This window comes from Myotis nattereri (assembly GCF_964212035.1).
Source record: "Myotis nattereri genome assembly, chromosome: 9".
NCBI lineage: Eukaryota > Metazoa > Chordata > Mammalia > Chiroptera > Vespertilionidae > Myotis > Myotis nattereri.
This window is the reverse complement of record NC_138084.1, coordinates 67190813-67203347: the sequence shown is the minus strand read 5'-3', so window position 1 is coordinate 67203347 and position 12535 is coordinate 67190813. Positions and strand designations below refer to the sequence as shown.

Genomic DNA, 12535 nt, shown 5'->3' with positions numbered 1-12535 from the left:
TTGTCTAAACACGTGACATTTTACCAGGCTTGTCAGCTACCTCTCAATAAACACACAAACAAAAATTATCTGGTCAATTTTTCCCCCTTTACCAATACATAGTATCATCTCCTGGAAACTAATCATTCTTTTATCACTCAAGCTTAGGAGGTTGGGAGGAAATTACTGATGTAGGCTAACGATATCATCTTTACGTTGACTTTTTGTGAACATTCCTGATGTCATTCAGATTAAGAAAACAGATGGATGATCGTGCTGTTCAGATAGAGCATGGCCACCTTATAGAAGGGCAGCCAGTAGAAGGTAGACACAGAAACCAACAGCAAGGAAAGCGTTTTGCTGAGGGAAGAAGAGTGAGAATGAACCGTCTTACCATCCTTGTGCTGTTAGGTCTGTCAGTCCGCTAGGCTTATCCCCTGAATGGAGCAGCGAAGACGGAGGAGGAGGAGGAGGGCTCCAACAGGGATCTTGTCCAGGTACTTCCTTAAGTTGCGGCCATTCCACCACGGCACCCTGAGTGGTGAAGCAAATGTGATCGGATTGGAGGTTACTGTGTTGCCACAATTTAGCATTAGGCAATATTAAACTTGCTGGAGGTGGGAAGTCCCTTTATTGTCACAGAGAAGAAAAGAAAGGCACAGGAAGGGGCCAGTGAATCAAGGTTTTACAATGAAATAGTAGCAGCAGCTTTGGGGCTTTACAAATGAAAATAGCAAATAAAAAATGCATGAAACGTCTCTTGCTTCAGAATTTAGTAAGTTAAAAGAATTAGGGAGGGAGAACTTGCTCATTTTAATCTTCAAATAATTTCTGGTTCATATGTTACTTGTCAAAAGAATTTATTCCACTTCAGTCTTGAACCAAGTCTATATTAACAAAGTGGGTAAAGTTATATATATTCACCCAAACTCTCCACACAGTCGTGTCAAGGAGGGTTTCTTTTCCTTTAAGCATGCAGGACCCGAATTTTTAACTTTAAATTGCTTACTTGGCAAACAAGCTAAATTGCAATGAATTTAAAATTTACTATGAAGACAAAATAATTAAATGAGGGTCTTAATTAAAAATCAGATTAAGTGCGATAACTATTTTTGCTTTAATAAACTAGGCAATGACTAAAATAAATTCTGAAATTTGGATAAATTGCTAAAAATAATAAAAATGACCTTAAAACCGCATTTATTGATCCATTAGCAGTATCTACAAAAGTTCTACAACCTTGCAAAGGATACAAAACAGAATGTGACATTTATTTTGATATCAGCAAACTGGAGGAATACTTCAAATAGATGAAGTGGGCAACTGCACAAATGTCCTCCAAGAGGCTAAGAAATCCTTAGAATGACCTAAAAACTACACATTTTATTCCAATAGCACTACCTAGAAAACTACTACAACCTTGCAAAAGACGCAACACAGTTTGCTAGAAGGAAGGACAGTAGCCCTGTTGTTAAAAAAATCCAAGAAATGCAGAAGTTCCTGGGGCTGAAGGTGACAGGGAAGCTGGACTCAGACACGCTGGAGGTGATGCGCAAGCCCAGGTGCGGAGTCCCTGACATCGGAGAATTCAGGACCTTTCCCGGCATGCCAAAGTGGAGGAAGACTCACCTCACCTACAGGTAATGAATGGGTCCTGAGAGGTTTCCACATAATACTGAGATTTTATAAGGGGCTATGTCAGGAGAAAATATTATCTTCTTCAATTGTCCTCATTCAGGATTGTGAATTACACACTGGATTTGTCAAGAGATGCTGTTGATTCTGCCATTGAGAAAGCTCTGAAAGTCTGGGAGGAGGTGACTCCACTGACATTCTCCAGGATCTATGAAGGAGAGGCTGACATAAGGATCACATTTGCAGTTAGAAGTAAGAAACAAACAAACATGAAATGCATCAATTTACCTGGTGATGTTTTATTGAAAAAGGGTCCAAAGAGATTCTAATTACCTATCTTTTCAATATAAAACATTCTCTGTTTTAGAGCAGAGAGACTTTTACTCTTTTGATAGACCTGGAAAGGTTTTGGCTCATGCCTATCCACCCGGGCCGGGGATTAATGGAGATGCTCTCTTTGATGATGACAAACAATGGACAAAGGATGCATCAGGTTAGTTGTACTTCTCTCAGAATAATTTTGGTGCTGATTATTTTTATACTTAGAAAATGTAACTAATAACTTAATAGTAATAGTCTTGATAACTAAGATTATTCCAGAAATGGGATGTTCTGGATTTTCCAATGAGTCAAGCATCTACAGAATATGTTTTTATTTTAATTATTATCAAAAACATTTCCAGATGTCTTAAAAGTTTACTCTCTGTTTTGGTAAGCAAAATATAGAATGGGCCATTAAGTATTTCTTTGATGACTGTGGGTTTTGTCTGATCTTAGAACCTTCATTAAGAATAACTTCTCATAATATCAAATTGCAGGTATCCAAAGGATAGTGTATTGCATTAAGTCTATATGAACATGTGTCCTGGCTATTGTTTATATCCAATTGGGAAAATGTCCCCCAATTACTTCCCCCCCTTTTTTTTTTACTTTGATCCCTTTTATTTTTTTAAATAATTCTTTATTGTTGAAAGTATTACATAAGTCCCCCTTTTTCCCCCATTGACCCCCTCCAGCCTGCCCCCACCTCCCCACCCCAGGCCTTCAGCACCCTATTGTCTGTGTCCATGGGTTCTGCATATATGCATACAAAGTCTTTCCCAATTACTTCTTTACTTTTAAAAACAAGTTGTTACTGGACTAAAGAGGCTGTTTGCCTGCCAATATCAGAGTCCAGTAAGACACAAAAAGGAGCTTGTAGCAAAGAAAGTAAGGGTTTACCCCAGTGGTCAGCAAACTCATTAGTCAACAGAGCCAAATATCAACAGTACAACGATTGAAATTTCTTTTGAGAGCCAAATTTTTTAAACTTAGACTATATGGGTAGGTACATTGTTATTAACTTAATTAGGGTACTCCTAAAGTGGCCTTTGCTATAAACGTCCTCAATCTGATTGAGGTACGTTCACTGAGTTCGACCCCTTCCAACTCTCCCATCCACACTCGTCTTGTATATTTGCTTCGTCAATCTCGTTTCCGAAAACCGACTTCTGCGCATGGGCCATGAAGTTTCAATCGCACTGTTCGTGCATGCCCGCACGTGGTATTTTGTGGAAGAGCCACACTCATGGGGCCAAAGAGCCGCATGTGGCTCGCGAGCCGCGGTTTGCCGACCACTGGTTTACTGTATTTTAGGAAGTGTGCCCCACCTGGAGACAGGTTAGCTCAACGACCTGATTCCCTGATGGCTTTCAGGGGAGGGTTAAGTAGAGGGAAAATCACTAATCATGGTGACTAAGGGAATTAGGATTGTGGTCAAGGTCGTGCTCTCTACTCATTGGTCTGTACAAGGGTAGAGGTTGTTGATCAGTGCATCTGGTCCTGATGTCGGCTGTGGTGTTGCCATGGCTTCCCCTCTTTTCTGGGCCTGGAGCTGAAACACCTGAGGCCTAGATGGCACCCCTAGTTTGACTAAAACTCTGTCTCTAGGTTGGGCTTTTTTCCTAAGATTATTTGATACTTATCAGAACCTCATTGTCCTGAGGACTTAATGATTAAGGGTGTGGGTATGCATGGCAGAAGGAGGCAGGTGAGTCAGGGTGCTAGATGGGGCCAGTTTGAATCAAGGGGAAAGAAAGGAGAAAAAGTCATATTAAAGAAATGAAATTTGGACATGGTTACAAAATGAGAATTAAATTCCAGAAACTGAGGTTCCGGTTTAGGTTTTCCTGGTTAAATCAGCATTGTACTCACTCCAGGTTGAAGAGTTTTTATGGTCTTGTTCTGAGGGACCGGACTAACCCCAAATAAAATGTCCAAACTTTTTAGGTAGAATGTTTCCTATTTTATAACTGTATACTCTGAGTAATGGATTCCAAAATTTTTAAACAATTAGCTAAATTATTAGCCCAATTAGCTAAAACAAATACTATCTCTGAAATTTAACTGGGGTTTATAATCAAAATACAAACAATATCTCTACAGAGTATAAATGTAAGGTTAGTGCTGGATTAAATTCTTGATTTAATTGAATTAACTTCTTCCTGCAAAATTGAAAATGAGAAAATCGCTAGAATCACAAGTTATACAAATAACACTTGTTGACTGACTTGTTATGTCAATCATAATTACCCAATGACTTCCAATCTCAACAATATTTTTTCAATAATATTAAAAAAAAAGTCTGAATACAGCTAGTGTAGTAACAAATACTAAACATGATTGGGCATGTTATGTCTAAAAGCTATCCTAAAGTTCCTATGACATCTATTTTTATTAATATTTTTGGACCTAATATGTGCTGAATAATAATCATGAAGCTGAAATTATGTAGGCAATCTTCTGATGCCAAGTAATAGCAATAAGATTGTTTAAGGATTTCAGAATTCAAATAAATAAACTGTGAGTCATTTAATTTAGTAACTCAGAAATGTTAATTCTTTGAAACAGTGTTAAAGTTTTCACTGGCAAATGAAGAAAAATATTTATTGATGTACTCAACCAATAGGTTTATTCTATTCTAGAGTACAAGGAAAGGGACCCAGTATTCATGAAATTAATCCGCTTCTGACGCTGGAGAGGGGAGAAGTTGGACATGGCTGGACCCTTTGTCTCAAAGATTAATGTCAGAAATACATCTTGAAAAGCACTTGACTTTTCATTAAATGTGTAATCAGTCAATTGACCAATTCACCAACAAAGGGGGGGAAAGCCCTGTGTGCTTCCTGAAAGTAAACAAATACAATACACAGCTGACATCTTCCATGTACATGCCTTTAAGACATAAGTAACTCTTATTTATGATTTCCTAAATAGGGACCAATTTATTCCTCATTGCTGATCCTGAACTTGACCATTCCCTAGGTCTCTATCACTCGGCCAACACTGAAGCTTTGATGTACCCAGTCTACAACTCATTCACAAACCTGGCCAGGTTCTGCCTTTCTCAAGATGATGTCACTGACATTCAGTCCCTGTATGGTGAGTGATGCTGGGGAAATGAGGCATCCTAGCTTCCCCATGATGATCCTCAGAAAAGTTAGGGGGAGAGGTCAACCAAAGGACTTGTATGTACGCATATTTTATTCTAACCAATGGACACAGGCATCAGGGGGGTGAGAGCATGAATGGGGTTGGGGCGGGGGGGGGGAGGGCAATGGCGGATGAGGACACATATGTAATATCTTAATCAATAAAGAATGAATGTATAGATAAATAAATAAATAAAATGCTGCAGGAAGCATTTGCAGTCAGCTCAGAGCCCTTTGGGAGTGTTTGGGAAGTATATGCCCTGACAGAAGCATCACACCCTCCTAATGTTTGCATCCTCACGTCTGTTCTCTGTAGGACCTCCCCCTGCTTCCCCTGATGACCCTGTGAAGCCCACAGAATCCGCAAGTCCTCAGACACCGGCCATGTGTGATCCCACTTTGTCCTTGGACGCTGTCACCACGCTGAGGGGAGAAATCCTGTTCTTTAAAGACAGGTCAGGCCAGGAAATTATATTTTCCTATCTTTTTTAATGTATAATGCTCAGAAAGGAAAAACTGACAGATTATTAAGCAAAATATCTCCACTACATTTTAAAATCACTTATATCCGATTTTGTTGCATTTTATCATTTTCTTAAAATCATCCAGATCATTTTTCCAGACATCCAAAAACTGTTCTTGGTCACTAGAATGCAAGGTCAATGGACATAGTTGGTTTAATCTGTTCTTTTTTAAAAAATTTTTATATCCCCTGAGCCTACAATAGGCCTGGCACATTCAACCAATGTGTTGAATAAGTGAATTAGTAATTGTTGCATTTAAATAGCATATGTAATTTCTTCAAAAAGCTCTGGTGACTCTTTAGAAGCAGCACTACATCTTTACCTTTGCAGACAAATACATTTTAAAAATTCATTAATTTTAGGTAAAGTGATACATGCTGACGGCACAATATTAAAACATCACCCAAAGGCAGAGATAAAGAAAACTCCCATCTCTGGCCTATGCGATCCCCAGTCCTCCCCGCCCTGTTCAGGCACTGCTACCAATTTCCTTTGCTTCTTTGTTTTCTTCAAATATTTTTACTGATTTTTTACAAAGAGGAAGGGGGAGGGATAGAGAGTTAGAAACATCGACCAGCTGCCTCCTGCACACCTCCTACTGAGGGTGTGCCCACAACCAAGGTACATGCCCTTGGCCGGAATCGAACCTGGGACCCTTCAGTCCGCAGGCCGACGCTCTATCCACTGAGCCAAACCGGTTAGGGTTCCTTCGTTTCTTTACAAAGATGTTCTATTCACATTCAAGCATAAATAGGTCTATTGTTTTCTGCTACTTTTTTTTTTTTTTCAAAATGAGCACATAATATACACATATTTTACAGGGTTTTAGAATGGACACTATGCTAAATAATTAGTACATTGTTAACACCTTTCCACCACAGATTTTATTACCCTGTGATCTTACGGAGGACAGTCTAATACAGACTTCTGAATTGGCATAGATTGAAATAAAGAGAAGAATATGTTCGGTTTAAAAATGTATCTAAAGAGAAAAGATGATTGTCATTAATTTTTATGTATTACTAGTATTTTTGACGCAGATACCCCTGGAACCTCCAACGTGAATTTCATTTGATTTCTGCACTTGGCCCTCTCCTCCATCAGACTTGGATGCTGCATATGAAGTTCCTAGCAAAGATACCATTTTTATTTTTAAAGATAAGTACTATATAAAATTTTAAAATTTGTTGAAATAAATTAGATTGCAATCATTTCATCAAGGCATGCATTTTCTTCAGTGTGTTAAATTTTGGATGGTTTATTACTGTAAGATATTGCTAATGCTTAAATAAGATGTATACAAAGAACATTATAAGCTCCATTTAAAAATATTCAATGAGACCTAAGTAAAAAGATGATATTTCATATTTGTGGATAGAAAATTTTGATATAGTAAAATTTCCAATTTATCTATAGATACAGGGAGTTTTCAATTCAAATGCCAAAGCTTTCATGGAATTTGACATACTGGTTTCATAATTTTACATGGCAGAGCAAAGACCACAAATAGCCAAGATATTCCTGGAGAAGCATAAGATGAGTAGAAATGTCCTGCTTTATAAAGTCTTAAGAGGTAACATAATGTGTCAGTGCAGGGATGGATTAGTTACCTAATGGACTATCCAGGCTTGTTGGATCCTTTGTCAGACTTTTGAACTACCGTTTCAGTCTGTTCTCTTGTTATATGCTATTTGAGTTTCTACTTTTTGAGTTAGTTTTATAAACATATTTTCCCAGGAATTTGTCAATATATTCTGTTTTCAAATCAACTGTTATAAATTATCAGAGTATTATTTTATTGTCATTTTGATTATTGGTAAAGTTGTGTTCCTTTTTTTATTACTAATGTTGCACCTTTGTGTTATTCTTTTCTTAATCAATTTCATAAGACAATAGGGTATTTGACAATTTCATTGGTCTTTGCAGAGAACTGACTTTGGACTTGTTAACCATCTCTATTGTATTTTGATTTTCTATTTAGTTATTCTCTATCCGTATCCTTATTATTTCCTTCATTTTTGTTTTCTTTGAATTTATTCTATTACTACTTTTTATAACTTAAGTGTGAAACTTACCTTATTAATTTGTAGCCTTCTTTTCTAATACAAACATTTATGCCTATAAATATCCCTTTCTCCCCAGCCTTTGTTTTATCTCACAAGCTTTGATATATAAAATTTTCACTTGTTCATTTAAAACAATCTTATCTTGACTCATAAGTTATTTGGGAGTATTTTTAAATTTCAAACTGTATGGGGATTTTTATAAAATATGTATTTCTAACAACCCCATTTTTGTCAGGATTAAATGAAATAATGTGAGATTACAGTGGACATTGTTAGGGTTCTATAACTCTAAAGTATTGCTGCTATCCATGAATATTCCTAGCATTTATTTATCACTTGCAATGTGCCAGGAACCGTGCTTGTTAGTGGTGAAGTTTGAAACTAAAAGGCGCTCCTATTCTAGAGACGGCAGCAAAGGTGAAGCCCTCAGCACGATAAGAGCTGGGACTGAGGGAGGTCACGTGCCATGGGAGCCGAGGAGGAGCACGTGACCCACACCCAAGGGTCAGCACAGATCTCTGAGAGGCGGCGATGTCATGGTGAGTGTTAAAGGAGAAGAACTTTGCTGTGTGGAGACACGTGGGGTGTGTAGACAGTGGAAAGGTCTTTAAGGCAGAAGCAATGTTTATACAAAATTAATAGCGTATCTGGAACTTCTCAGGCAGGTACAAGTCCTTCAGCCAGAAATTGACATTTTAGATTAGATAACCTGGCTGTGATGAGAGGAAGGGGCTGGGGGTTGGCATGGGAAGGTAGTATAACAAAGTAAAAGCAGAGAGACTGATAGAATTGCATCGTCCTGATTCACTCAAATGTGTATGGATGCCCAAGGTATTCAGAAGCAGCACAGACTGGGCCAGGTGACCATAAGATGTCCAAGAGGAAGTCAAAAGGAACTGATATATTGATGCAAAGCTTAAGAAAGAGTACTAGGTGAGAAACTTAGATTAAGAAGTCACCGAAACTATAAGAAATAACTAGGACGGGGCACTGTTAGTTATAAATAATAAATGTAAGACCCAGAAAGGGCAGTGGGCCATTTATTTGTCCACTCATTTATTCATTTACTCATTCAGAGACTATTTATTAAGTGTCAGCTATGAACTGGCCATGAGGTTAGTGGTTAGAATGAAAACCAAGACTTCCTCTTTTTCATAATAATGCACTAAAATCATTTCTAAAACCAAAAGGATTCTCTCAGAATTTCTTGGGTTTCTTTTTTTCAATAGGAAAGCAGTTCTGGGCCATCACAGGAAATGAGGTGCAAGCAGGGTATCCAAGAGGCATCCACACCCTGGGTTTTTCTCCAACCATAAGGAAAATGGATGCAGCTGTTTCTGATAAGGAAAAGAAAACATACTTCTTTGTAGAGGACAAATACTAGAGGTAAGACACAATAGGAATGACTTGGTATGCAGCTTAATTAATTAAGAAAATTATTTCTTTCTTTAAGGATATTCACCACTCTTACCCTCTAATTTTGTCTAACTTCAAACTTTCTGATTATGAGGGAACCAACTTCCCAAATATAATAAAGGGCTCTCACAACAGCTGATTACTGGCTCATAATCCAGACTCTAGAAAACATCAGGAGAGCCCTGGCCAGTGTAGCTTGGTTGGTTGGGTGTCATCCTGTGCACTGAAAGGTTGCCAGTTCAATTCCCTATCAGGGCACATGCTGAGGTTGCAGGCTCCATCCCCAGGAGTGGGGCATGCAGGAAGCAGCTGATAGATGTTTCGCTCTCACATCAATTTCTCATTCTCTTTCTCTCTCTCTCTCTCTCTCTCTCTCTCTCTCTCTCTCTCTCTCTCTCTCTCAAAATCAATTTAAAATCTTTTTAAAAAGACATCAGGAGAGACTAACGGAGGTCTAGACAATGGCCACCATAGGAAGCTTATGTGTGTCAGGCTGTGAAGACAGTTTATGGGGCAAGTGTGATAGAGAACAAAACGTTTATTTTTAGTCAAATGATTTAATTCACTTTGCGTTTTATGTGTATGCAGTCTTCATGCCTTTCCGGCAAAAGGGCACTTCGGCTCTGTGTGTCTAGGCTTAGAAAACCGACCTCAGACATACATATGGAGCCTCTGTACAATATCATTATGTCTTTGTTCCTGAGAAAATTCTGATTTATGTGCTAAGCTTAAAGTCCAGGGAAGTCACATATGTTTTTAGCCATAAAAATGTTTAACACTTCCTTCCACCAGTTGAGAACTATCCAGGATTCCACACTGGAGCATTCACATTACTTCGTACTGTTGCATGCAATGGGGCCTCTGCACAATGTTGAGCTGTATTTCTTTCATTCAGTATAGATTTGACGAAAACAGCCAGTCCATGGAGCAAGGCTTCCCCAGACTGTTAGCAGATGATTTTCCAGGAGATGAGCCGAAGGTTGATGCTGTATTAGAGGCATTTGGTACAAAGACACTTGTTTCATTGCCAATGGGGACACGTTGGGGCATTTTATATCAAAATGATTTGGAGAATCAAAACTATTGCAAACTATTCGGTCTTATGTCTTTTTAAGCCAAATTATTGAAAACTTTGACTTTCTAATTTATGCAGATTAGATTAAAATTTGTTTTTCTTGAACAGTTTCCAAGTCTTTGTTTTACACCTGCATGTAAAATCAAAGGACACTTCCTAACAGCTTAGTCATTATCATTTGCATAATAATACAACCAGTGAGAGCCAGGTTTACTAATGGCTGTGTGTCATCCTCCTCTCTCACTCTCTTCTATTGCATCTCAAGGTGCCAAGTCTGGCCTTCAGTTGCAGTTGACAATTGTCTGCACTAAATAGTTCATTTGTAAATAAATAGTAGCCCTCCCATATGCTCAAAATAGACAAGGTTTAATTCCTGGTAATGGGCAGATAAGAAAATAAAATTTCAAAACAACAAGGAAGCCCACTGCATGGGAGAACATATTTGCCAATGTTATCACCGATAAGGGTTTAATCTCCAACATTTATAGGGAACTCATACAACTTAACAAAAGGAAGATAAACAATCCAGTCAAAAAAATGGGCAAAGGACCTAAATAGACACTTTTCAAAAGAGGACATTCAGAAAGCCAAGAGACATATGAAAACATGCTCAAAGTTACTAATCATCTGAGAGATGCAAATCAAAACAACAATGAGGTATCATCTCACACCTGTCAGAATGGCTATCATCAACAAATCAACAAACGACAAGTGCTAGAGAGGATGCGGAGAAAAGGGAACACTTGTGCACTGCTGGTGGGAATGCAGACTGGTGCAGCCACTATAGAAGACAGTATGGAGTTTCCTCAAAAAGTTAAAAATGGAACTCCCATTTGACCCAGTGATCCCACTTCTAGGAATATATCCCAAGAAACCAGAAACACCAATCAGAAAGGATATATGCATCCCTATGTTCATAGCAGCACAATTCACCATAGCGAAGATCTGGAAATAGCCTAAGTGCCCATCAGCAGATGAATGGATTAGAAAACTGTGGTACATCTACACGATGGAATACTATGCTGCTGTAAAAAAGAAGGAATTCTTACCATTTGCAACAGCATGGACGGGACTGGAGAGCATTATGCTAAGTGAAATAAGCCAGTCAATGAAAGAAAAATACCACATGATCTCACTCATTTATGAATAATAAAGACCATTATAAACTGATGAACAAAAACAGATACAGAGGCAGAGCAGCAACGAACAGACTGTCAAACTACAGTGGGAAGGCCGGGGAGGGTTGGGGCGGTGGGAGGTGGGGTAAGAGATCAACCGAAGGACTTGTATGCATGCATATAAGCATAACCAATGGACACAAGACACTGGGGGGTAAGGGAAGCCAGGGGAATGTCAAGGGGGGAAAAAAAGAGACATATGTAATACTCTTTGTAATACTTTAAGCAATAAAAAAAAAAAAGAAGTACAAAAAATGAAAATAAAATAAAATTTGTTCTTTTTCTTAATTAATTTGGAGAGAGTGGCCAGGGCTTAACAATCATAATTCTCATAAGGCTGATGGTCTTGTTACTAAGATAACCTTAAGGTTTGCTCAGCAGGACGTGGACCCCCAATGCATTTTATCATTGGCCTAATTCTCTTGGGTCCAATCTCCTCCCAAACTGTGGTTTAGGACCTATTCGGGGAAGAAGGGACTGGGAAGAAAGAGAATAGATTAAATTTTTAAAATATCACACAATTTCGTCTATTTGAAGGTAGTATAATTTCATGTTTTAGAGCACTGGCTTTGAAGTCAGACAGATGAGATGAAGTACTTCCTCCATCTTTCATTAGAGATGTTACCTTAGGAAAATTGCAATATTTCCCTAATTTTCAGGGTTTTCCTCATTGGCAGTACCTTACACTTTTAGAATAACTATAGGTGAAATAAAACATACAAAGCTTTTAGCACAGTCCTTGGCTTAGACCCATGGTCGGCAAACTGCGGCTCGCGAGCCACATGCGGCTCTTTGGCCCCTTGAGTGTGGCTCTTCCACAAAATACCACAAACTACCACGTGTGGGCACGCACATACAGTGCGATTGAAACTTCATGGCCTATGTGCAGAAGTCGGTATTTTGTGGAAGAGCCACACTCAAGGGGCCAAAGAGCCGCATGTGGCTCGCGAGCCGCAGTTTGCCAGCCACAGTTTGCCGACCACTGGTAGAGTAACCACTTAAATGCCATTTATTATTAACTCACTCTGAGTTATGTGTTGCAAAATTGATTTATTTGAAGAACTCCTCATTATCTTAATCATTTATATTTACAGAATTTTTCTATTTCTTCAGTAGATCAGCAAAGTTTGAGTTTGACCCCAATGTCAAGATGGTGACACACATATTGAAGAGTAACAACTGGTTATGTTAG

General features: G+C 38.5%; 1 protein-coding gene across 1 annotated transcript; it reads left to right on the top strand.

Annotated features, from left to right (window-relative positions):
- Nucleotides 1-359: 359 nt before the first annotated feature.
- LOC308525555 (stromelysin-2-like) lies at nucleotides 360-12535 on the top strand (the record flags this gene model as incomplete). Its single annotated transcript, XM_081100339.1, is given in 12 exon segments — nucleotides 360-404; nucleotides 408-476; nucleotides 1375-1619; nucleotides 1718-1866; nucleotides 1982-2107; nucleotides 4870-5034; nucleotides 5401-5539; nucleotides 6649-6689; nucleotides 6692-6766; nucleotides 8904-9055; nucleotides 9986-10094; nucleotides 12438-12535. Coding segments are annotated over 12 exon segments (1413 nt in total).